The 27,630-nt window shown below is 44.2% G+C and overlaps 1 protein-coding gene across 2 annotated transcripts in view; it reads left to right on the forward strand.

Annotated features, from left to right (window-relative positions):
* The window catches only part of Kcnab1 (potassium voltage-gated channel subfamily A regulatory beta subunit 1), a 368,345-nt gene that overhangs the window by 245,277 nt on the left and 95,438 nt on the right, over window positions 1-27,630 (forward strand). For both annotated transcript variants that reach the window (XM_076574194.1, XM_006972621.4), the window contains exon 2: window positions 11,729-11,772. In XM_076574194.1, coding sequence (XP_076430309.1) covers window positions 11,729-11,772 — 44 coding nt within the window. The remainder of the gene's footprint in view (window positions 1-11,728; window positions 11,773-27,630) is intronic.

The raw sequence follows: 27,630 nt of genomic DNA on the forward strand, positions 1-27,630 counted from the left end.
CAATTGTTCCATCTGTTCCAGCACCATTTACTGAACAGTTATTTTTTTCATTGAATTGTCTTTGTACCTTTATTAAAAGTCAGTTAACTATTGCACATGGCACCTCCTTTGCCCTCTCTGTTCTCTTCAGTTTATATACCCCTCATTCCTTTTGACAATGCCATAGTGCCTTGATGGTTAAACTCTCTATTACACCCTGGAATCAGGTAGTGAGAGCCTCCCAAATTTGTTCTTCATTTTCAAATTGCCTTGGCTGTTCCAACTCTTTCACCTTGCCAAGTCAATTTTAGACCCACCCCATTAATATTTATAAGGTACTTTGTTAGGGCTTAAAATGGGATTGGGTTTACCTCATAGATCAAAATGAGGGGAAATGACATCTTGACACTGTTGAATCTTGATAATCATAACCGTGGTGTGCATCTCCATGTAGTTAGATCATATTTTACTTCTCTCTTCAAAATTTTACAATATTTTGCTTACAGGTCCTAATTTTGAGTGATTTATATCTTGTTTTGGGAGTGCTTTTGTAAGTAGCATTGTTCTTCACAATTTCAAGTTCCAGTCATTTGTTATGGAATATGTACTTTAATTTTAACTTATATTACATTTGTTTATGTGGCTGCATGTGCCACTGCACATGTTGGGATGAGAGAACAATTTGCAGGCATCATTTATCCCTTTCTACTGGAGATCCCAGGGGTCAAACTCAGGTCCTCAGGCTTTGCAGCAAGTGCCTTTATCCACTGAGCCATCCAGCCATTCCACAGTTGACTTTTGTATGCTATTGTTATGCCCTTCAACTTTGCTAAATTTACTAGCTAGTTCTAGGAGAATTTAGAAAATTATTTGGGATTTTTTTTTTTCAAAAAGACAATTATGCTGTTTACATGAAAAATAGTTTTACTTATTCCTTTTTAATCTTTATGCTTTTTATTTCTTTTTATTGAACTATATTGTTTTATAGTTTTAATAATCTAAACACCAAAGTGTTAAGACTAAAATAATTAACTCTGGTAATTTACACCACATATTGAGAAAGAATTCTCAACCCACCAACTGGTCATTCAATGAAATATTTGCTTCTACTTCGATGATGCTAAGCATTATGGGAAAAGTCTAGTTAGTCGGGCTTGGTGACTACCAGCAAAAGATAAGACATGATCACTAATCACTTCAGACAAAAATAAACTGATCATCACCCCAGTCTGAGAGAAACACAGGAAGAACAAGAGGGACTCTAGAACTGAGAGAGGCAGAGTCCTACCAGGAAGTGGCATGCGATCAGGATGCAGGTGAGAGAGGACACCAGAAAGAGTTCTTCACAGTTTGCGAGTTGGTTGATTGTAGAGGCCCCGGGTGGGGAAGCAGGGAGGACAAGAAAGGCTCTGGGGTCTGGGCCTAGCTCGACTTTCTGAGTTTGAGGCACTCGTTGACCTGTGACCTACAGGTGGCTTAAAATACTGAGTGGATTGAACCAGACTAAGATCAAAACTGAACCTGAAAACAGACCTTGGTCATCATTCCCCTTTGCTCTGAAACTGTGACTTCTTGAGCACTAGGAAATGTCTCCTCTGATGGTATATATAGCTGTGACAATAACTAGGGGAGGGAGAGGGGGCAAGGAGCCAAAGGGGAGGGGCAAGGAGGCAAGGGGAGGGGCAAGGAGCCAAGGGGAGGGGCAAGGAGCCAAAGGGGAGGGGCAAGGAGCCAAAGAGGAGGGGCAAGGAGCAAAAGGGGAGGGGCAAGGAGCAAAAGGGGAGGGGCAAGGAGCCAAGGGAAAGGGTGTGAGTGGGGAGAAAATGCACCTGGCCAAGCTCCATCCTCTTGTAAAACTGGAAGGAGTCCTAAGCCTTCTATGGCGGAAAGAATGATTAAAGGCTGAAGTGTCTGTTGTGATCCTCCGAAGAGGGAATAGAGATTTGCTTTACAGAAGAGGAAAACTTCACATGAAAGATGAGGCTCAAAGCTAAAGGGAGGAACTTGAAATCAAATCCATGTTTGTCTAGTCACAGCTTGCACTGTGCGAGCATCTCCCATGTGCCAGGAGCTGTCTTAAGTGACTCGGTCTTGGTATGGAACCTTCCCCAGCACCCTCTGAGAGCATCTATTATTACTATCGCGGAGCAGATGGGGCACCAGAGGTTGTCGGAGCAGGGTTTCTCTGGGGGTGAGTACTCAACTGCCTAGTGTTCTGCAATGAACAAAGGCCTCCCTGACTAACAAAAGAGCCACAGTGAGTAACAATGTTGTCTTTACCCACAGCAAAGTGATGGCATTAGACATTGGCTCTGGCATCACTAGACATCACTGTACACCCAGAACTGTGTGTGGTGTAGGTATGTACAGTTGATCCAGGCACAGCCACTGTCCTGGATTTCAGTCTGGGAGGGGAAATAGCCTTGCACACAATAGGTACACTATGCAACAGCATGGCCTTCTGACCCGCAGACAGAAAGAATGTGAGCACATTAGTTTTCTTTCCCCCTGTCAAAGACCAGGAAAGGCAAACTCATGCACTCTGGCTGAAAGCATTTACCTTTAAATGGACGTTGAAAGGTCATCCCCATCCTTCAGTCTCTGCCACCCTGCTTAGTGCTTTCTACAATGCAGATTTGCCTGGGAAAATGGATTTGGGAACACCAGGGATCTGGGACACATGCTCAGATGCATCCTGAGTTGTTTGACCATTGAGAGCCCTGCAACTCATTTCGGAGAAACCAGCCACATTCCTTATTGCAAAGAGAATGCCAAGGAAGGCTTTGCCTTCGTCTTTGGAGTTTCCTTTTTGAAATACAGTACCACCCGGTGAAAATTTAGGAAGCTTTAGACTCTAAAGTTTAGAGCTTCTCCGAGCCCTGAAAATGGCGTAAGTGGGTGTTGTTTACTTAGCAAGGTATATCCTACACAGGATTTAGAAAGGGGAGAAGTGTGTTTCCCCCTTTTCGGGAGACCAACGACTCTACCTCCTTCACATCCTGGAGGGTGGGGAAGTGTTTTCTCCGACTATGGTCTCAGCATACAGTTCTCTGTGACCAGATGTGGTGTTTTGGTTTGGTTTTCCCTGCTCATTTCCTTGACACTGGCAGGGTGACCTGCAAGTCAGCTCACTTCTGACACTTAACCGTTTAGTGAGGACTCCACTAGGTCAAGAGCCAAGACCATAAGGTAGCCTCAGTCAGATGTCCATCACAGCTGTGCTGTCCAGGTTCCTCACAACCTATGCTCACCTGGCTACCAATGAGAGGTCCCCAAGCCCTTTACTGTGATATTATTGGTTAGAGTGGCTAACAGAGCCCAGAGAAATGCTTACTTGATGTCGCCCATTTACTATAAAATAACACAACTCAACGAGAGCTGAGAGGAAAAGATGCTCACAGCAAGGAGGGCCAGAGCCTCCCTCCCACCACCAACACACCACAGTTAACGCATTCAGCTTGCCTGGTCACGTGGTTGGTATCCCTGGAAACTAGCCCCCATCCTGACTGTAGACAGCAGTCCTCTTATGTCACACACAAAGACAGTTCTGAATTCCCTAGAACTTGTAGCAGGTGGGACAGGCAGAACCAAATGCTCGCTTCTTATTGTGTAAACACCTCTTCCATGCGTTCCAGATGTTTAGGTTTTAAGTCTTTAGCACTTGGTTCCTACTTCCTAATTGATGGAATAAAAAGCTGTCTTTCATAGCAAGGTATAAGTATTTGAAAGCCAAGCCTCTCCAGCTGACCCACAGAGGCTATCAAGAACACCAGGGTTGCCCAGATCAGAGGCAACAAACTTGCTAGAAGATTCAAGGGAGGAAATATTATTCTATATTAAAAAAAAAAAAAACTATAAAGGCAAGTGTTCTATGACAAGGTTGCATGAATGAGCCACATGAACGTTAGGATAGAAATGCAGTGTGTAGCTGGGCAGTGGTGGCGCACGCCTTTAATCCCAGCACTCGGGAGCCAGAAGCAGGCGGATCTTTGTGAGTTAGAGGCAACCTGGTCTACAGAGCGAGCTCCAGGAAAGGCGCAAAGCTACACAGAAACCCTGTCTCTAAAAACCAAAAAAAAGAAAAAAAGAAAAAGAAAGAAAGAAAGAAAGAAAGAAAGAAAGAAAGAAAGAAAGAAAGAAAGAAAGAAAGAAAGAAAGAAAGAAAGAAAGAAAGAAATGCAGCATGTGAGAGGCAAGCCTCAGAGGTATTCTCTGCTCTCCCATGTACATACACATACATGTGTACACTCCTGCACACACACGTACCTGTACACATATGAGCACACACACACACACAAAGACACTTGTAAGTTTATATGCTTTGCAACAGATGCGTGGACACACTATGAATGATTCAATAGCAGCTTTCATCTGTGTGTGAAACTCTTAACACAGGAATGCCTCCACAACCCTGGTGAAGCCTCCAGAGCTTCTCAGAAAAGGAACTTTTAAACACCCAAATATATGGAATCCCCATTAAAATTTAAAGTATTTTAAACTGAAATGTGTGACCTAGTAATGCATGCACTTGTTTACTGAAGTATTAACTGACAAGTTTTAGGGCAGGCTGAATGTCACAATTCCTAAGAAATTCTGCATATAAATGACGAGTGAGCTCCTTTGAGACCTCTGAAGCAACAGTCGTGTGATATGGAAATACCCATAGTTCCCATGTATAGCAAAGTTACAGGTCACATGTGTACTTCTCTGGTTTCTCAGCTATATTCACAATTGAAGGAAATGCTGTTAGTTAAAACTGGGCAAAACAAATAAGTATATATCCATTTCTACTCAAGTCCATTGACTTCCCAAGTTGTGTGCCTTCAAGATGGAAGTTCTGGAGTCTCATTCAAACTAAGTTTTCCTAATGATTCAAGTGTTTCTGATGTGGAAAACACCATGTAGCTTTTATGCAAGTGGTAAGTGAATCTGGATAGACATTTCTCAAGCCCTACTTCCACATGGCATTGGAGCTTATATATTGATATCTACATGATTACGTGTCCCATCTCCGTTCTCCCGTCTGGTGACCATGGAAGCAATGATGCTAAGTTTTTCAGCCCCACATTAATTCTCAAAACTGCTTCCTTGGCCTCTCTTATCCTGTTCTCAACCTTGCTCTCATTGCCTGTGACTCTGGACAAATGACTTGAACTCACATGTGATTTATTCATGGCATGTGCCCTGAACGATTGGGCACATGTCCATCCAGGCCAGAATACAGTGAGGAGGATCAGTGGGTTGAATGTGAAGTATGTAAAGAACGGAGGCAGCCTGCTGCCAGATTCACTACAGTGCTCACCATTAACCACTTTAGGGCACAAGGGCATTGAAACACCCATGAGACAACCAAGCTACTTGGCTAGAGCCCAGGCTAGGAGAGGGGTCTCCGGGAAACAAGGGGCCACAGCTGTAGATGTAACCAACCGTCTTATTAAATAAGAAATACAGAAACAATGTAAAAGAGAAAGCCAAGAGTTCAGAGCTCATAGCTAAAATCTCACCCTTCCTTCTGCTGTCCCAGCTTCCCGAAAGAGAGCTATATCCTGTCTGTACTTCTTTTTTATAGTATTATTGTTCTGCCTTCTCATTGGTTGTAAACCCAAACACGTGACTGCCTCGTCACTGTCTGAATGCACAGCCCCCTAGGTCTTAAAGGCATATGTCTCCAATGCTGGCTGTATCCCTGAACACACAGAGATCTATGGGATTAAAGGCGTGTGCCACCACCGCCACACTCTGTCTATGGCTCTAATAGCTCTGACCCCCGGGCAACTTTATTTATTAACATACAATCAAAATCACATTTCAGTACAATTAGAATACCACCACACACAGCCGCCATGCTGTTTCAAACAGAAGGGCGTTTCTCCCCGATCCCTCTTGATCTCTTAGCAGCCTGCAGCATTTCTGCAAGCTGACCCCCACTAAGGCAACCTCCCGAAGGCCTCCTGCATAGCCCATGTCCTAGTCCCCAGCACCTTGATCTCTCCTCATTTGCTTTACTGAAGTATCTTCCTCTCCACTGTCTGGGGAACTGGAGCCCCTGAAAGTCCCCCATCCGTCCCTTTCTCTCCATGAATATGCTTTCCCTTGGCGTTGTCTCTGCTCAAGGAGTCTGGTACCCCTAATCCTTCCTGCCAACTCTGGGCCCCAGCTAAGTCACTTGAATGTTTCATGGGTGTTCCAATCCCATGTGTCCTCCGGTAGCTTAAAGATACTCTGTTTCTCCAATAAAGTCTAGCAAAGTGCAAAGCACCCTACTTCAATGAAAAACACCCTCTTTACCCGGCTGTCAGGTCAGAAGCCCGAGAATGGCCCCTTAGTCCTTTTTTTCACCATTACATTTAATCAAACAATTAGTCCCACAGGTGCCCACCCACAAGCATCTTCAGGCTCCCTTGTCCTATGGCTGTAAATCTGACTGACACCATCACTTCTCATCAGCACCACCTGACTAGCCTCCTAGCTCCTCTCACGCCTCCCTTTGACCTATTTTCCCTGCTTACGCTTTTCAGGAGTTACTCACGCAGAGCAAACCCCTAGCCCACACCCTAACCTGGAAGGCTCTGTTAGATCTGGCTTCTCCACTCACTCATCTGGAGTCACTCTTCCCTCGGGGTTCCTCTTTCCTTCTACTGCGCTGGACGTCTACTTCTTCAATGCTTCTTCCAGTCTGAGCCCTCGTGCATGCTGTTCACTCTGCCTAGAATGTTAGTCCCTGTTTTATCCATTGAGCTCTTTGGCTCTAGATTTAAATGTCACTTCCCTAAAAATGTTCTTCCTGGCTGCCCCAACTGGGCAATCTTCCACCACATCACAATCTTTTTTTTTTTTTTTTTTGGAGATTATAATTACATCATTTCTCCCTTTTCTTTCCTCCTTCCAGCACACCTTCCCCCCATTCTCTTTCAAATCCATGGCCTCTTTTTCATTAATTGTTGTTACATTCATATATGTCTATACATACACACACAGGCATACACACACACACACACACACACAACCTGTTCAGTCTGTATAATGTCACTCGTGTGTACGTTTTCAGGGCTGACCATTTGGTACTGGGTAGCCGTCAGTGTGCTCCTCTCCAGAACATGTTTTCTCCCCGTCTCAGCATTCTTAGTTGCCTGTCCTTCTTTGTGTAGGGTTGAGGCCTCTAGACTTGACCCCACAATCTTAAATTTAGATCACACTATCTGTTTTATTTACTCTCATAAGTGTTAGGAACTTTCAAAAAAAATTTACAGAGCTTTGCTGAGCAAATAACAATTCATGAATCAGGCAGCCCTCAAAACCAGAGAGTTTAGGAAATTATATTCTGCGACATGGGCAAGCATCACTAAGACAGAGTGAGGGACAGGGCAATGGCTTGGCAAACGGCTAGTACCAAGACTGATCTGTGTTTTCTTTATCTGAGCACAGTCTAATCAGTTGACAGTTTGTGATTGTCTAAGACTCAGATATTTGTTACCAAAGTATATACTTAAGTTATGCTTTCAGTAAGTTTATACACCCTCTGGCTGCAGATTCATCATGCAAGGGCTCAAATGGTAGAGACATCCTCAGGCCAAAGCTATTTTAGTACACCATAATCAAATGGTCAGTTCAGTTTACTATCTATCTCCCTTCCTATGATGTAAGTACCTACTACTCAGCCCCTCCTCCAAGCCTAGCTCAAGGCTCCTATTCATCAATTGTAGTCACATTCACAGCACAGAAATGTACCATATGACCCTCACTACCTTGACAAATGAATACAATTTGGATTCTGGTTTTTATTTCTGTTTTGTTTTAAGAAAAGTTAAATGTACATTTAAAAAAAATAAACTTGCTTAGTAATTTCCAGGTAAGACATGGTACATTGCAGAGTGGAGTGTGGAGGGTCAGGGACATGTTGAGGTAGAGATAGCAAATGACGTCATGATCAGTGTAGTGTTCTGGCCACAAGAAAACCAGGTCAGATCCGACTTGTGTCCACCACCTACACAGCCCCTGGAGCCTCTTACATATGCTTTCAGTAGGTCCCTGCTGTGACATCCTTTAAATTAAGGATTTTGTCAGACAGAATATGCTTGGTCAAGTGCAAGGTACATATTTTAGCTAGCTACTCCTCTCTTCCTAGCAGTTTAAAACTGTGAATAATAATATCCAAGATACACTCATCCAGAAGCAGGCAATTTAGAACAACACATTTGGGCTGCTAACCTTCTGCTTTTAGCATCTCTGATTTCAAAGGAACTGGGAGCAGGAGAAAGGCATGCGCTACTATGCAGAGATGACACTCCATTTCAGTTCACACTATTCTATTATTGCCTTCGGAGCAAAAAGAGCCTGGTGCCCCATAAAACAATACTAGTCATTAACCATTGCAAGAGAGTAGGCCCGGCCATGCATTTGCCCAGTGGACAGCTCCCTCCCAAAAGAAAGCAGAATTAAACCTTCCAGTCCTCCACAAGCCAGACAACTTCACTGAGGCTTTAAGCTTTAGGGTTTCCAAAACTCTGACTGACAGAACCAAGTGCCCCGTGTCCCCATATTGATGTCATTCATTTCTAATATTAGCAGCAGAACATTTCGGGTTCACCTGGGAAAGGGGAGCTTTTATTTTTGAGTTGAACGAGAACAGATACTAAAAATGAACATGGTGAGACTTCCTTCGGGCGTATCTGACACAGATAAAACAGGGAAGCCTGTGCGGCAAGACTATTTTGGATCAAATGGGGAAGGAATTCGAGGTGGTTGGAAATCGGATGTGCTTTAAGACAATCTCTGTCGCCTCATTCACGAATGCTGAGGAATTAAGAAATAAAATGAAATCTTATAGAGTCATTTGGCCACATCATGTCACCAAAAATCATAATGGGCTTGTGAAGATTCTACCTGGGTAACAGAATGAATCCAGGCGATGCGTTATAGTTCAGCATGAGTGATGGATGAGCTTGGTGATTGGATGTTGTAGCCACACACACAAAGAACTGAAGGGCACATTTGGGATTCATTGCGTCACATGTATCAAGTGTTTGGGCTTCCATCATCTAGCAAGGTTTAAATGGGTCAGGTTAGCTGGTCACTGCCACATTTCTGACTCACATTGATGGACAAAGTCTGGAAAAAGGCCGCTGCGCCACTTGGTATAACTGCAATAGTATTGGGATTTCATGCCCTACATGAGTGGCCTTTCCTTCCACCTTCTCCATCTGCAAAGTGCGTAGCATCATCGTGTGTCAAGAATGATTTATGTATGTGGTGCACATCTTGAAAATAGACAAAGTAAGGGCAATATATTGAAAGACTCAGAAAGACTCTAAAGTATGAAAAATGTCTACCACTTTAAAATGACCCCACAAGTTTAGTAACCATTCTCTGTAGAAAAAGAAAATATTTAGAGAGCGTAACAGAGATTAAAGTGTTGAAAGACACAAAAACACTAAGGCTCAGATGGGGCCTGTGATCACTGGATCAGCATCTGTCTGTCATTGAACTTCCCCTACGTTCCACATTTCTTTATTTCAGAAAGGCTGCCCTATGTGTGTAAATAACAATGGAAAGGGAATGGGCTGTGGTGACTTCTTGCTATTTGGCAACTTGTTTTTGCTGACAGTTCTCTAGTCCAGTTTTCCATCCTGACTGATCATTAATTGTCTTATGTCACAGTCAAAGGGAAAATAGGGCAGTTCTCTGCCTTGGGTGGGAAGCTCTTGCTAAAACAGTGTTCAGTCACGCAAACTTGCTTTCTAATTTGTTGGAGAACTCTGGTCTATACCGGTGAGCCTTCAAGATGCTTTGTTCTGCTTTGCCTTGTTGGTTGGTTGTTATGGTTGTTATCTTGTTTGTTTTACATTGACGTTCCCCCTCCATATTCCTATTAAAAGTCCACAGGAAGCCTTGTCTAGATCTGTTTCCTCATGACAAGCTCCAAGTGCCCACCCCATGCTCCCTAAGATTCCTGTCACGGGGCACACACAACTGAACTGCGATGACATATTATGCTCTACCTTGTCCCTCCTTGGACTTTGGGTTTTTGCGAAGTAGAGAGCTGTGCCTTGTTCTCCACTGTGTCCCAAAGCTGTGCCTAGAGCACAGTGACCTCTCATTGAACATTTGCTTCCTCATCGGTGTTGGGTGTCTTACCTGGAAGACTCCAGTATTCACTTACATTTTTCTTGTTGTTTGGTTTCATCTTGAATGCTGTGTTTTTTGTTCTCCTTGTTAAACTATTTTTGCTCTACGTTTCCATCTTTGGAAACAAGCAGACTTTCAGACTACTGAGGAAGATCTTCCAGCTGCACACCTAATGATCTCCGCCCCCCTCCCCCCCACACACACAAATCAAAGAACAATGTCTTATGAAATTTTTTTCATGAAAGATATCCATTTTCTCCTACCTAGTAGTTCAAAAACATGTTTCACGTGTACTTGTGTGCAAGTTTCCTTCTGGTGGCAAATATCCAAATAATGTGGGAAAATTCAACACCATGTCTGTTAGAGGTCAGCAGTCAGGAAGCACTGAACGCCCTATCTTGGCTTACTGTATAACTTTATCATAGTTAATCAGATTCCATCCACATAGAAATAATACTAAATGAATGCCACAGACACCAACATCCCAACCTACTAATGAAGAAATCAAACCCCAGAAGCTTTTTCCTAAGGTCACTCAGCTAACGTAACAATAGGTCAAAGCCCCGGGTCTTTCAATTCTGCATTCTGATAAATACTTGACTAGCTATGAAATTACATGTGTCACCTGGTGACATTATACAGACAATGAAAAGCAAGGGAAAAAAAAAAAACATGGTGTAAAAATGAAAGTGCCAATTACTGTCTCGAAAGAAACCAAATCAGCCTACAAGGAGGAGAACCAGCTGGGGAAGGGACCAGGGTCTTGCTCTGGAGCAGAAGTTGTGAGGGAGCTGTACAATGTGTGGTCAGAAAAAGGAACAATTGTTTTCCCCAAAGTTGTAATTATTTCAGCTTTGACTCCTTGGTTTGACCTGCACCCTGGTTCTATGAGACATTTACTGGTTGAGAATCTGATGTCTTCTCTGAGAAGTATTAGTTAGAGGACAGAACTGGGTTGGTTCTGGATTTCCATAAAGACTCATAGGTATATGAGAGCGGCAACACCTGGTTCCATCTCTGTGTGAAATCACAAAACTATGTTTCTTTTCCTTGATGAACTTTCAGGGATTAAAAAAAAAAAGTTAAGAAATAAAAGAAGACTCCTTCTTTAAAGGGTTATCAGTACTTCCTGTGTTAAGTTTCTGCAAACTTGTATAAAAATAGATTGCAATAAAGATGGTTTTCCTTGTCTTTTAGAAGTCATTAAGTCAACAAGTCAACGTTTATTAAGTGCATATGCTGTAGAATGTCTGTGATAAATGATGGACAGTTGGTTAGTGAAAAAGGTAAATCTCCTTGCTCTGGAAGAATGCACATTCTAGAAGGAAAGAGAGAGAGAGAGTAAACTCGGAATCAAATTAATAGAGACAATTTAAAATTGAAAAGCTTCATTTTTGTGGGGACACTTTGTTCTTAGGCTAAGCCTTAGAAGATTTTGAGTTTCTCAATGACAAAATGAAGCAGAGATGCAATGAAAATAGCAAAGAAAGAGAAGAGCTTCCCAAGGCTTCGGGGACACTGTCTTCTGTCTCAGTTCTTGTCAAGAAAGATAATATTCAGGGTTACTTGTGGGCTGCTTCTCAGGTGGAAGTGATAACTATGTGTTGCTTTGCTTTTCTTCTAGGAATCTTGGGAAATCAGGACTCAGAGTTTCTTGCTTGGGTCTTGGTAAGTACTCATGGTGTTACTGGGGGGATGGGTGGGAAGGTGGGAGACTGAGGAGATACCTGACAGTGACTGTGATGTAGGTCAGGGTTCCATCTCAGTAGAAGGAGACTGGCCAGCTTTGCCCATTTTCCCTCTGAGCCTTTCCTTGTCCAGCATGCCCATCTCCCTGTCTAGACCCAAGGACCCATCATGTTTGTTCATCTTCTACCTCAAGCAGAAAGCAGTCTCAGAGGAGGAGGACCATGTACCTCTCCTACTTATCTAGTGTGCAAGATGTAAACATACACACATATGCTTACCTCGGCCTGCCTTCAGTTTACCTACCATTCTATTCTCACTTCCCCTTGACTAATTTCTTCACTTATTTCCTGATATTGTTATATATTTTACATGCTTTAAAAAATCTACTTCAAATTGTTGGGTGCAAACTGAGATAATGCACACACAAAATGTCGTCAATTGACAGAATCTAGAACAAGGGAGATGGTCCTCTAGGCATTCCTATGAGACATTATCTTGATTATGCTAGTTGATATGGGAAGACCCATCTTAACTGTGGATGGAACCATTCCCTGGCAGCCAGTCCTGAACTGAATTAAATGGGGGTGGGGACACTTTTTGGAATGGAATATTTATTCTGTGTCATTTATAATTGGCAAAATGTAGTATGGATATGGTGTTGTGTCTAAAGTCAGGAAGGAAAGAAAGATGTATTCTGGTGTGACTGGGAGCTCAACAGAGAGGACCATTGTGTCTATAGTACATGGCCAATCAAAAGTCTTTATATTCCAGACGACTGGGACCACACCCAGGTGTTCAGGGACCTAGGTGTGGTCCCAAGTGTCCAGAACACTGGGTTTTTAAGGGCAGAGGCCTTGTCCAGGCATCTCATCCAGCAACTGCAGGGGGCAGAGGTGCTTCACACAATAAGCAGATTAAAGCAAGCAGTTTAACCAAAGCTAAGATAAGTGGTTAGCCAGTCTGAGGGGGGTTCTCCAAAAACAGGCAGCTCAGACAGCGGTTAGCTGGAGGAGGTTCCGCACAAGCAGTTTTAACAATGGCTAAGATAAGTTAGCCAGGACATCCTGACCTGGGGTTTCTAGAAGAGAGTTGGGTAACTTTGCATGGGATTCCATCAAGGAGGTCAGATTCTAGTTAAACTTGGAATGGCCTCAACAAGATGGAGGAAACTCTGAACTGTTTTCCCCCATCGCACTGGTGTTCAGTACACTTTCTCCTTTTTATTTTTATTCACGGAGACCCATGGAATGGTGTCGTGCATTCACCTCTCTAGAAATGCTCTCACAGATGCATCAGATGGTATCACAGGTGATTCCAAACCTTATCACGCTGACAATGAAAATGAATCACCACAAATCTATGCCTTGTCAATTTGATACCCCAAACATCAGTTTTAACTATAACCTCCCACCCTCTTCCTGAATGTCTCCTCCTCCATGGCCATCTCATAATACAAAGTTGTTCAGCTGCAAGAGTCCTCCCAGATCTTAACAATTCCACCATTGTTCAAAAGCTCCAAGTCCCCGCTAAGATTCAGGGTAGTCTCTTGATGGTAAGCCCTGGTAAGAAAAAGAAAGTTAATACTTCTAAAATACCATAGCACAGAATAAACATTCCCATCCCAAAAGACAGAAATGGTGACATTGAAAGGAAAATAGGGGCTATAAAGTAAGACTAAAAGCCAACATGTGAAACACTAAATCCTACAACTCCATATTGAAAGGTCTCACATGTGGGTTCAAGGGGGACACTGAGATGGGTTGTTAGGGGTAAGGAGTTTTCAGAATCATTATTAACACCATGGACAGGCAGACGGACGACAGCTTGGGAGGGGCCTTGAGGGGGTTGAAGTCCTAAGACCAGAGACAGGCAACACACCAGGAATGGGGGTCTCTTCTTACAGCTCTCCAAGGAAAGGGGTGCTTCCCAGGCAGGAGTCAGGAAAGAGGATAGGGAGCAGGATGTGTACCCACTAATACCCCTCTTGTGTAAACTCATGTCCCTTGTGAGAATCCTGACATTTAGAGGTCTTAGAGATTCACAGACAATGGTCTCAGTAGACATTGTCAAACAGCAAAGGACTGCTTCTGTGATTGCAGCCTGGGAAGTCTGGTCTGGAATCTAATACATTCTTATGTGTATCTAGCACCTGGGATGCATGATGAAGTATCCGGACCTCAGGGGCCTTGGGTAGCCCTGCTGTTCTAGCTCTGCCATCTGTAACATGAGTGGTATCTCATGTACCAGCTTGGGGCTTTTGCAGCAGTTAGACCCCTGTCCTGGTACTGCCAGCATCCTGGGTTCCCCATGGTTACTTAGATTCTAGTTTTATGCAGTAGCCTCCAAGGTTCTCCTTGGAGGAATCTGAACCTGCCACACATTGCTTGACCTCGGAGGCTTTCTGGAAGTTGGCTGCAAGCCCCCAGAACCCAATAACTGCTGCATTTTGCATGTCTGCAACACCCAGCATCATCCAGAAGATGCTGTCAGGTTCTGTGCTGGCTCAAGATACAATTTGACCCTCTTCTATCACAGCCATAGCTACTGTGTGTCAGGAGCTGAACCAGGAAAAACTGTCCTAGGGAGTTGCTTTTGGGTAGGAAGTGCCTTCAGTAGACTTCTCAGCTCAGGTTCTCTACTGTCAAATGAATTTGTCTTTTCACAAGATGGAGCCTTCAATGGGCAGGGTCTTATGCCAGGATACCCTAAGTTCTAGTCTTGAGGAAGAGCACATGGTTTGTCTTTAAATAATGCTGATCTCTATAACAGTGGTTTTCTTTTCACTTGTTTTGCCTATAACTTTAAACTCATTCAGATTCATTTCCTTGCTAAACTGCACATTTTTCATATTTTTCTGTCCCTGTCACTGTAGATATGACTAAGAATAGTGAGTAGTAACCTTGATTCAGCCTAGATGTAATGAAGTCATGAAATTTCCTCCTATTTAGGCTGTAACTTTCTTTTTCTTTTTTTAAGACAGGGTCTCACTGTCCTGGAGCTCACTATGTAGACCAAGCAGGTCTCAAACTCAGAGATCCACCTGCCTCTGCCTCTCAAGTGCTGGGATTAAAAGCATGCACCACTACACCCAGCTAATCCATAACTATTTAATTCAGTCTTATTCAAGTTTTTGGAACTCTGGAAGAATATTTTCATGTATATCCAGCCTATAACATAAATGGCCTCTAGTCCAACCTCCAATAGAGTCCTTGTTCTCTTCTGAAACTTTACATGCCTCTTCTTTGCTGTCCACATTTCTGCCAATGTTCTTGTCACATCCCAGAATAGTCCATTATTCTTTGGTAACAGAACTCTAGCACTTCTGTAGCCTACAGCTTTAAAATCTTCAGCATTCTTCCTTTAAACTGGTTCAGAAGGCCTGTGAACTGAATGGTTAGATTTCATATGCCAACTTCCCAACCTTTCAGACCCAATCATCTGTATCAGTCACGTTTCTCCCTGATGGGACTAAATATCTGACAAGAAGAAACAATGTAGAAGGAGTGCACTTTGGTTTGTAGTTTGCCTGGAACAACCCATCATGGCAGAGAGGGAGGGCGGCCTGGAGCTGTGTTAGCTCGTTTTCTCTTGCTGTAGTGAAATAGCATGGCCCAATGCAACCTGGGGGAAGAATACATTTATTTGGCTTACATTCTTAGACCCCAGACCATGGAAGGATGCCACCCACATGAAGAGTGGGTCTCCCCTCTTTAATTAGAACTGTTTGGAAATGTTCTTACAGACAAATACTCCCAGAGACATGTCTCCTAGGTGACTTCAACATCTGTAAATTTGACAATAAAGATTAATTAATCATCACTAGGTTTTTTGAGAATGTGCTTATAGTATCATTATACATTACTGAAAAAAAACTACTCAGGGGCATGAGATTTAAAATATAGTAAATTAAGAAAATATCGGCTGAGAAGATGGCTCAGCAGGAAAAATGTTTGTTATATAAGCATGAGGACCAGAGTTCATATCCCCAGAACCCATGTAAAAGCCATGTGGGCATAGCAGCCTGTCTGCAATCCCAGCATGAGGGGGTGGAGGCAGAAACTCCCTGAAGCAAGCTGGTTAGCCAGACTACCCAAAATTGCAAGCTTTGAGATTCAGTCAAAGATCCTGCTTCAATATACAAGATAGAAAACAGCTGGGAAGACACGTGACATCAACCTCCAACCTCCACATAGACACACAAACATGTGAGCCTGCAAACTGAAGTGTACCCACACACATGCAAACATGCAGGTATACTACAAACACATATATACACTCAAAAAGAGAAAAGAAACACACACACACACACACACACACACACACACACACACATACACACACACACACCACATATAGATGTATTTAGAACTATGATGCAAAAAAATATTGACCAATTATCTTGAAGTTGGTATCTGTGGAGAAAAATAGTCTAATCAACAGGCACATAGGAAGCTCAACATGCTCTGGTCATCATGGCAAATACTTGTAATCCCAGCACTTGGGAAGCGGAGGCAGGAGGATCAGATGTTCAAGGTCACCTGCTGCTACTTAGAAATGTTAAAGTCAGACGAGGCTACATGGGACTCTGTCTCAAAACAGAAAAAGGAGGAGGGTGGCAAGATGGCTCAGTGAGTAAAGGTACTGGCCACAGAGCCTCACAACTTAGGTTTTATCCTTGGGAGCCACGTGGTAGAAGGAGAGAACCAACTCCCACAAGTTATTCTGACTTCCACACATGTACCATGACACATACATGTGCACACACACACATACACACACACACATGCATTTGCACACACAATGCACACACGCGCACACACACATAAATACATGTAACCTTTAAACTTTTTAAAGAAAAAAATGAGGAAGATTCAAAGGTTGTAACAAATTAAGGAGCCCCCAAAATGTCAAATATGACTCTAGAGAGAGGACTGCAGTATATTTCTGTTTGTCTGTCTGTTTGGTTTTGCTTGTTTTTCTGTTTGCTTGTTTTTTGTTTGTTTGTTTGAACTCAATCTGTATGAACCATTTAGTTTTGTGAACTTTGAGATGGGTCTGATCTAAGAGCAATAAATACCAATTTGAGCTTTAAGAGCTTAGAGACTGAATACCTACGATAAGACACTGTGTAAAAAAAAAATAGGAAAAAACAAAGCAGTTCACGAGGCTGATGGGCTTCATTCAAAACAGGTGATGGCAAGACACTCTCTCAGGATGTGTCTGTGCTGCCTCTGTAAGGGAGAAAAGGCAAAATATTCACAAGAGGAATACAACACCAGCCTTAGGTGCTTCATGGGCTCCACAGACCCCAGGGGTCAGATCAGTGGGTTGGCTTTGCTGCTCAAGCCTCAGATGTCATCTCAGTCATGGCCCGTGTTCAACTGAGACCTTGGACGTTAGGCATGGACACTTCCAGGCAATCAAAAGACTACAGGTATCATTTGTTGAAATGCTTTAAACGTCATAGCTAAAGGTGACAGCTCTGGCCTTCTTCTCTACTTGAGGAGCGGCTGGAAGCTTCTTGCCTGCCAAGCTTTCTTCTGGCAGATGAAGAAGAGGAGCAGAATGGCAGGGTGGCTTGAGGACGAAGTAATGATGCAACTAAGAAACACAGTCCTGCTGGGGAAAATATAGGAAGAGGCGAATCGCACCCAGAGATAACATTAGCAGGGACGTTGTGTAAATGCTCTGCCCACAGCCATCAAGACCTACTGGTGTCGAAGAAACCAATGGAAAATGAATAAATCCAGTCTGGAATAACCTCAGAGCTTCTGTAGCACCCAGTGCTTGAGGAGGCTACTACGGTAGGGCAGTGAGCTGATGCCCTGCCATTCAGCTTTTCCCATCCCGGCCGCTACCCTGCCTAACCACAGCTGACTTCGAGAGTACAAGCAGTAGAACTTACAACATTTGGGGCCTCTTTCTAATGCATTACTTGTGTGCAGAATGTACTGCTGGCTCATCTCCCTCTGCCTTGGAGATGCTCGCACTGTACTTCAATATTTTGGCACCAGGAGCACATGACATTAAACATTTAACATGGTTAGGATTATTTTTATGACACCCTTCATGATTCCCAGTTCTGTCGCTAAATAAGGCCACGATAAACTAGCCACCCCACCTATTGTTATAACAACAGTTATAAGCGTTTATAAAGTGCCTCCATACACCTGAGAGACCCTTTAACAGCGCAATTTCTCTCCTCAAAGATTTTAACAATTTTTCTGTAGAATGCGAACAGAATGAAGTATCAGGGGACCAAAATACTCACATGAATATTAAATGTACCAGAGCCTTTTAGGCTTGTCACTCATCCTGGAAAATTCTAACAAAACCATGACATATACATAGAAAAATTAGTAGGCACTTTTATTTTTACAAAATAGGACATGTGCGTGTACGTGTGGGTATGCGTTCATGTTGGTGCACTTGTGTGTACAGGTACATGTGTATGCCTTGTGTGTGGAGGCCAGAAGTCAACTCCTGAGGTCATGCCTCAGGAGTCATCCACAGGTGTTTCTCCTTGACTTGGAGCTTGACAAGCAGGCTGTACTGGCTGGCCCATGAGCCCCCAAAGAGCTACCTGTCTCCATTCCCCAGTGCTGGGTTTACAAACACACATGCCCCACCCCCCAGCCTTTTAAAACAGGTTCTGAAGGCTGAACTCTGATCCTTGTGTTTACACAGCGAACACTTTACCCATTGAGCTATCTCCCCAGCCCCTTATCCAAATGGGATCTGAAGTGAATAGTTAATGATAAAATGCTCTTAAGAATTGCTGACTACCGGATCCATCTGAAAAAGCATGCCGCTGACCGCTTGCCTTTGCTTGAAAGAGTCCATTAGGACCAAAGACACAATTGAGGGACAAAAATAGTAGCCTGACATTCCATACAGCAATTAGAAGAGAACTCAATGAGAAAAAAAATCAGAACCCATGACTGGGCAATTGACAGAAACAGTAACAACTTATAAACATGGCTTTCCTAAAAAGCAACACGGTTAGGAGAGATTCAGTCTTTGCAGTCATCAGTTCTTTTTTTTTTTTTTTTTTTTTTTTTTTTTTTTTTTTTTGAGAGAGGGTTTCTCTGTGTAGTTTTGCGCCTTTCCTGGAACTCACTTGGTAGACCAGGCTGGCCTCGAACTCACAGAGATCCGCCTGGCTCTGCCTCCCGAGTGCTGGGATTAAAGGCGTGCGCCGCCACCGCCCAGCCCAGTCATCAGTTCTTTTACAAAAGAGGGAAACAGAATCCAGAAAAGCCCATCCCCTGCCCAAAGCCAGTGCTGGAGCTGGTAGTCTCATACATTTCCAACCTTGCCCCTTGTTTAACTTCTCTCACTGCTGTGAAAAAGAAAAAAAAAATCACCTAGCAATTTAAATTTTATTCATTTTGCTTGTGGTTACAAAGGTTCAGCCCACTTCCCCTGGCTCTGTTGTTCTTGGGGTCAAGGAGAATCAGAACAATAAAGCAGCCGGAAGGATGAGGTTGTTCACCTCGTGGTGAACAGGAAATGGAAGGGATCACAACAGGAAGGGGCCAGGGCAAGATACAGCCCCAGAGGTATGCTTCCAAAGGCCTGATTCCCCCCAGCAGGCTCCACCTTTCAGAGCCACCACCTCCCATTGGTTTATTTTTTAGCTCATCAATGGAACTGCCTGCATTCACTCACGCCCCTCAGGGTCTACTCATCTCTGGAGACACCTTGTCCTCTACACTCAGAGCTGTGCTTTACTAACGCTCTAGGTGTCTCTCAATCCAGTCAACCTGATAACAAAGATCAGTCGTCATCATTCTCCCTCACCGGCAGACAGGCACACACAGCCACTACCATCACCCACGGTCCCTGCATCCTGGCTTCCTCCTTGAGAAGACAGCAGTTTGTGATGGTTTGTTAACTATTGCATTGAAAGGTCTTAAAATCCTCTAGAAGACACATCTCTGTACACACCTATGAGGGATTATCTGCGTTGTTAGCCTCTGAGAATGTCCTTGAGAGATCATCTGGATCGGGTTCATTGATGCAGGACGATCTGTCTTAACTGTAGGTGGGACCATTCCCTGGGTAGGAATCCTGGACCGAACACAATGGAGAGAGAGAGATGAGTATTGCTATTCATGGCTCTCTACTTCCTGATTATGGGTTCCATATGACTGGTTGCTTTGGGTTCCTGCTGCCTTGACCTCCCAGCTCTGATGGACCCTGTACCCTTGAACCGTGAGCTGAAATAAACCCTCCCTCGCTTGGCTGTTTTTGCCATGGTGTTCTATCACAGCAACAGAAAAGAAACCAGGCCACAGTCACATCACATGTAAGGCTCTTTCAGCTCCAAGAGAGGTTGTGTGGGCATGAGGCAGATTCAGCAGGACTTCTGGCAGAAGCTGGCTTCCAGCTAGAAACAGCTAGAATGTGCAATGAGTCTTGGCATCCCTGTCCAGCACTGGGGTGGGCAACAACCCTCAGTGGTCCCTGGATGTAACCAGAGCCAGAATCTGTTGCTACCTAGGATCAGGTACACTTTCGCTGTGACACTTCAAAGGCAGAATGCTACCCAGCAGAGATGGTTTTGATTTTGTGCAGATGCCTTGAATGATGTCCTGCCTTTTCCTTGCTGGTATGCTGCTACCTAGATACCGTGTGCTTTACCATAGCTCCTCTACTGAGCATCTTGGACACAGCATGTGTTGTGTATCTACAGTTCAAATCCCACTGTTCCTTCTATGTTTACATAGAGATTATTCTTCAAAACCTTCTGCAGCACAAAAACTCAAATTCAGGTTCAATCATCCTGGTCAGCAGTACACTTGAGTTCCTTTAACAGTGAAGAAAAGGTGCTGGAGGAATCATTTGGGGTGCCATCTTCTGACACAGTGGGGGAGGTGTGCTTCTAGAATGTCCAGCAAAGAGAATGACAGCTGCAGATAGCCATCTCTAGAAGGACAGCATAAGAACCTGAGTGGTCCCCTGTGGGTCAGTGTTCATATGCCATAGGAGTCACAGCTCAAGATATGAATAAAGTCCCAGGTCTTCCCAGGTATGCTGAAAATGAATTAATCAAGAACTTTCCAAAACAATTGAGCAAAAATCCTGGATCCAAGCAATGCAAAAACAGCTTCCAAAAATACAGAAATTTCTAGACCAGAAGCTTAATTTCTCCAGGTCTGTATAGACAGTAGACTTATATGGCATTTTTGAGAAATCAAACTGAGTTCTATAAGGTTTTTCCGTTATCAGGCTGACCTCAGAGTGATAAAATGGCTGCCATAGCGCCAAGCTTCATATCTCATTGGCTGTGGTATCTTTCCATGAACCAGTTCCTAAAGGACTTCAGACAACCAAGAACTGCTCCAGCAGAGGTTATGGTTTTATAGTAGAATGCTTACCCAGCATAAATGAAACCCTAGGTCAGTTCCTAGTACCCCATAAATAGATGTGGAGTGTTGGTCAATGGTTAAGAGTACATACTTGGTTCCAGAACCCACATAGCAGCTCACCACTGCTTGTAACAAACTGTAGCTCCAGGCAGATTTGACGCCTCTGCCTCCATGGGTACCACCTACACTCACACAAACATACCTCCACACAGACATATGCATCTACACGTAATTAAAAATAAAATAAATCCTCTTTAATAATTAAAAAAAGGAATTACTACAAACCACCGAAACTGCATTCTCAGAAGAAATGTAAAGGACTCTTTTCTAAAGAGAGGAAACAGTGGTTGACTGTAACAAACACATGACCACCGTGATGAGGTAGAACCTTCTATTCTTATTCAGCTTCCCTGAGTCTTAATTATGTTGCTAATAGCTGTGGTCAAATATCTAAATTCTCACTTTCTCATCCACATGAGGTATGCTCAGTTTAGTGAGTCAATCCATATTCACCTCCTGTTGCCTCAGTTTGCCCAGTGGACAATTTCTCTGGCTTTGGCTCTTTTTTTCCACTTAAGATTTAATGTTATTTTTGTTTTATGGGATGAGTGTTTTTCCTGCATTTATTTCTGTGCACCGTGTGTATGCAGTGCCCATGGAAACCAGAAGAAGGTGTTAGATCCCCTACAGATGGAGTCACAAACCGTTATGAGGGCCATGTGGGTGCTAGGAGTCGAACCTGGATCCTCCGGAAGAGCGGTCAGTTCTCTTACCCGCTAGAGACATCTCTCCAACCTCCAGCTTTGGCTCTTTAATATGTTTTTTTTTTTTAATTTTTGACATTATGCTTGTGAAAGAGGGTGCCTGCTGTGACCACAGGTGAAGGTCACAGGACAGCTTGGAGAGGCCATTCTCTCCTTGCAACATTTAAGACCCAGGAATCCACTCAGGTCATCAAGTTCAATAGCAAGTGCCTTTCCTCCGGGGCCATTTTACCATCCCGGGTTTTTAATACATTCTTGCCTACACGTTCCCAATAATTGTGAAGGATCCGTGAGATTAGTGGCTCATTTACAAATAAAAGCCTCACCCAAACACCTGGATAATGAAAACATGCCGAGGAGGGCATCCATGAGAGTGAAGCAGAAAATACTGCCTCATTTTATATCTGACAACTAATTAAAATGAGAAGAGAAGGAGCTGCCCAACGTGTAATTATAGGAAATGGGTGATGAGGTAATGAGGAGAAGCTAAATTAGAGCTGACAGTCAAACCGTGGGGACCGCTTGCGGCTGAAGAGAGGGAGCGAGGGAGATGAAAGGCTTACCTGGCACTCCGGATTCTAACAAGCTTTTCCCAGACACTTTCCCTTGGTCTCTGACCTTACCTCCCATGCATATTCACACTGTAGGCCCTACCATGCTGCTCCTTCAGCCTTTGCTCAGAAGAAACTGCAAGTGCCACCTGTATCTTGTCTCCAGACTTCGCTGAGGCTAGAGGCTGAGGGAGCTGAGCGCATCCTATAAAATGGGGAATCCAGGCACGTCTTTCCGTGTGCACGTGGGCTGAACGACCAACAAACAGATTCTATGCCTGGAAAGTGGGAGGAAGGGCCACAGGGGCAGGACCTCGCACTGTCTATACTGAAGGGGGCTGGTTCTCGGACTATAGCGCCCCCCACAGGCTGCCCCTGCTTATTGAAATGCTGTGTGCTGATTGTAACGCTTCCAGAATAACTTGTTTGCTATTTGATCCCTGATTCAGAACACATGTCTAGAACAGAGGCGATTCTCAGTGTATGCTCATCTATGGAATTTGTGAACGTATGATCAGTTCACAGATCAGCCTCAGAGAACTATGAGGCTCTATGGGAATATAGGAATGACTCAAGGGCTCTCTATGTCAGAGTCGGGGAAGCCACAGAAGACTCTGGAGGAAGGCTAACAGGCAAGAAGAGCAGCCAGGACAGGGAGAGAGTGAGGAGAAGAGCAATTGAAATCGTGCTGCCACGGCACAAAGAAGGGGTACAAGATGCAGAAATGGGGTGCAAGAGGCGGTGGTCACCTCTCCCGGTGCTGTGGGAGGGAGCAAGTGCTGCTGGGAGCTGCCAGATTTTTTGTGATAAATAGGATCTGTCAGTCTGATAAATAAAGACATGGCATTTTGGTTTTGTTTAGGAGTGGAGCTTTCTGTCTGTGTAAGACAGGGACCCACTATGTAGCTCAGGCTGACTTGGAACTCACAACCCCCCTGCCCAGCATCCTGGATGCTAGAAACACAGGCTGTACCACCATGCCCCAGTTCTCCCTCTTTTCTAGGCTGGAGTGATGCTTTCCAGACCACAAAGTCTTGATCAGAGGCTCCTTATATATCCCATCCCAATCCTCTCAACGACATAGCCTTTGGGCCCCGACTAGATACTGGAATGATTTGAGTATGCGGCTTCTCTTCCCACTTAGGGTTTCAGAAAACGGAGGCCATGATTAACTCTTGCCGTCTTGATTTCACCATCTGGCAAGGTTTGGAGGGAATTGAGAGGGCTTAATAAATATTTCCTAAATGAAGTGATAAAGTTCAGTAAGAGGAGAAGCCTAGAGAGAGCTGTCACGGGGGAGGAACAGATGAGAAGCCACCTTGGAGTACAGAACACACGGAAGCCATGGCAGGAAGCTTGAGGTTTCTGCCATGTGATCAGCAGCTGAGATGACTTCATTACATTAGCCACCTTGGTCAGATGCATTTTAAAAAGCCAATTCTAATTGTGATGGACACACAGCAGATAGCAAGGTGGAGAGGCGGGCAAAACAAGTACGGAGACAAGCATGTCGAGCCAAATGGTCTCATTTTTGTAGAAAACTGAAATGTAGCAACATGTGAACAGCCTTCTGTGAGCCCAGCTCACTACACTGTGAGCGTGAGTAAACATGTGCACAAAATACATGTCGGGGTATGAGGTCAATGAGGCCTGACAAAATCAGCAATAATGGGAAGAAGAAATGAGAAAGGAGGTTCGTTTTTTAATTTAAAATGTTTTTGATAATGTCATTCATAATAGTGTATTTAAATCATCTCCACCCCTCTTTCTCCCCCCTCCATCTCCAAATATCCTTTCCACTCTCTCAAATTCACGACTTTTTCTTCTTTATTATTGTTGTCTGCACGTACATATGTATATATAAGTATAACCTGCTGAGTTCATTCAGGTTTAGGCTTGACTACTTGGGATTTTTTTTTAAACAAAAATTTTAATGATTCTTTGGGAATTTCACATCATGTACCCTAATCCCACTCACTTCTCAGTCCCTCCATAACCAACCATTCTTGTAGCATCTCCCCCCAAGAAAATTTAAAAATTTTTAAAAATTAAAATATTAATTTAAAAAAATACTTCACTCCTCTATTTTCCCACTGCTCCATCACCTCTTCATTTGTCTTGGTGACATTGTGCAGGATGTCACACAGCACACCCTTTTCCCTCCTCCTCCATCGTTCCCTCCTCCCCATCACCTCTTCATTTGTCTTGGTGGCACTGGCAGCTGCCGTGTGTCACACAGCACACCCTTTGTCCAAACAGCTTTACTTGCAATTGTTCATTGGAATGAGTTAATGGTCGGGTTCAAGGCCTCTGGCTTTCGGTACACCATCAATACTGGACACTCACCAAAACTCCTCTCAGATATCTTGCTGTTGCCCCAAGTCATGGAGATCCTGAAGCTCTGATTCTGCAGGATCAGTCCCTTCACACACTCCATCAGGTCATTGATGGAGTAGATGTTGGAGTGGGTCAACTCAAAGCACTGGGTGTGGGTCTGGGTGGTAGCTGAGCTGGTCAGTCCAGGCCTCTACTGGGACTGACCCCACACACACAGGTGAGGGGCAAAGCCCCTCTCTCAGGACTGGGGTCATCAGGTCACACAGGTCTCCTGTGTGGGGCAGGGTCAGCTCTCCTCCTGCAGCAGCCAGGAACAGACAGGGCCAAATCTCTCAGGCCCAGTGAAGGCAGAGCCAGCTCAGCACAGCCCTCAAATTTCAGTACTCATGGTTCGCAATAGCTCCTGGTGGTAACATGGGCCACAGACATCAACGCAGACCCCAGATTCAGCAGGACCACTGACCCAGAGAGCAGCTCAGTCCTGAATGTCACCATGGTCCTGGAAGATAGCTCAGGCCACTTAGATTAGTATGGCCCCTGAGGCAGCATGGCCCTTGAACACCAACATGAGCTCAGGTGGTGGCCTATTCCCCAACATCTGCACAGCTGTTGGTGGTAACAGGAGCCACAGATGTTAGCACAGACCCTGGCTACAGCAGGGCCACAGACTCAGACATGGCACTTGGCACCATTCCAGACCCAAATGTCATCATGGCCCCAGGTGGCAGCATAGGCCACTTAGATCAGCATGGCATAGTGACAGCGTGGCTCTCTGAAGTCACCATGGCCGCAGGTGGCGGTGGAGGTCACCCACACCAGCCTTCTCCTCACCACCTCCACTTCTTCCATTCCCCGTCTTTCCACAGCGCATGGACCATTCCGCTTCTCTTTCTCTCCCCTTTCTCCACCTTATAGTTGCTCGTTGTAATGTTGCCTGCCCACCTGGTGCCTCAAGATGTCTTCCACCCACCCACCCAGACCAAGTGGGGCCAGGTGGGCCTGTGTAGCCAGAAGTTTCTCCACTCCCACCCATTCCCACGGTCCCGCAGCTGCTTATAAAATATTTACTCAGAGGCCTATATTAATTACAACCTGTATGGCCAATGGCTTAAGTTTCCTGTTAGCTAGCTCTATCATCTTAAATTAACCCATTTCTATTCATCTATGTTTTGCCACATGGCTGTGGCATTTCCAGTCTGCTGGCATGTTGCTTCTTGGGTAGTGGGCTGGCGTCTCTTCTGCCTCTGCCTTTCTTCTTCCTCTCGCTCTCTTGGATTTCCTGCCTGGCTATAACCTGACTTGCCACAGGCCAAAGCAGCTTATTTATTAACCAATGGGAACAATGTATGTTCACAGCATACAGGAAGACATCCCCCAGCAGGCCTGTACTTGGGATGTTTTTAAAAGTGTAAAATAGCATTTAAAAAAAAAAGTAAGTTGTAAAGTTCCAGAGATTGAATGGAGCATATACTAGTTTCTGGCTATCTTCTTAAAGGAGAAGAACAACGATAAATAAAAAGTAACTAAATAAAAGTCAAATATGAAGAAATAGGAAGTGTGAAGATGACTATAAAATTTATCATGGGTGGTTGAGATGTCTCATGTGGGTAAAAGCATTTGCCATGCAAGCCTGACAACCTGAGTTTGATCCCTAAGACTCACAGAGTGGAAGGAGATGAACTTCCAAAAAAATTGTCCTCTGACTTCCACACACATGCCCTGATAATTGCATACACACACACACACACACACACACACACACACACACACACACACACACACACACACACACACACATACTCACCAGTAAAAATTTTAGTTCATCATGAAATAAATGAAAAAGCCTTGAAGCATTCAAGGCACCCAGATGAGAGCAACAGTAGTGCATCGGTGGGTAATGATAACTGATGGAGTGGCATCTCTGAAGAAAATCAAAGCACAAGATCCCAAGAAAGCAGGAAATATTAGCCTGGGGGAGAAACGTCCCTAAAGGGAGCAGAAGAAGGCACCACCTTGCTGTATGTTCTTTGTGTATACATGAAGCAGGTTCTAAGAAAATAATTTGAGGGCAAGTAGTTTTCTTAGAGATGGTTCTCATCATCATCATTTTCATCAGCAGAGACATGGATCAGGGCGGGAGGCTAGCTCTGGACAGGCCAGTGTGCAGCTGGATCAGGTAGCCTCTCAGGATGAAGGACCCAGTGCGGATGCACACCCATAGGTGAGGAGGTGGGCCATTGTTGACCAGCAGAGCAGTGGGCAGCTAGAAGCTCATGGGCAATCAGGCCAAGCAGTAATCCTCTCCACTCGAGGAAGTTGGTAGGGTCTGTAGCAGGAAATAGAAATCATTTAGAGTTTTTCAGCTTTATTCTTTTTCTGTGCACAATCAGGGGTCTGTTTTCTGGGAGGTTGAAAGAAGAGGATGATGAGACTAGAGAGCTAAGGACAAACAACTTCTAGAGAGGGAGGACTGGTAATAGGTCTGTCTCTGCAACGTGGGATGTTTCATCCAGCACATATCCTGCATCTTTGTTATAGATGATGAACAGCCAGATAGTTGGGTTTACCCACATTTGAGCTTTGCCTGGGAGGTGCCATGAATAGGCACTGAAGCCATGGAGCTGAGGACAGGGCAAGAGAAATAAGCCCACTTGTGGCCCTTGTGATCTTGTCCCAGAAAACAAGAGTGCTGATGCTCTTTTTATCCATCTTTTTTTTTTTCTGCTAAGCTATTTTTACTGTAGTCATTACCTCCACTGGGACTTTTGCACTGGGAAAATGAAGGTCAAAGAACCAAAGAGAGAATGCCGA

This window comes from Peromyscus maniculatus, chromosome 6 (assembly GCF_049852395.1).
Source record: "Peromyscus maniculatus bairdii isolate BWxNUB_F1_BW_parent chromosome 6, HU_Pman_BW_mat_3.1, whole genome shotgun sequence".
NCBI lineage: Eukaryota > Metazoa > Chordata > Mammalia > Rodentia > Cricetidae > Peromyscus > Peromyscus maniculatus.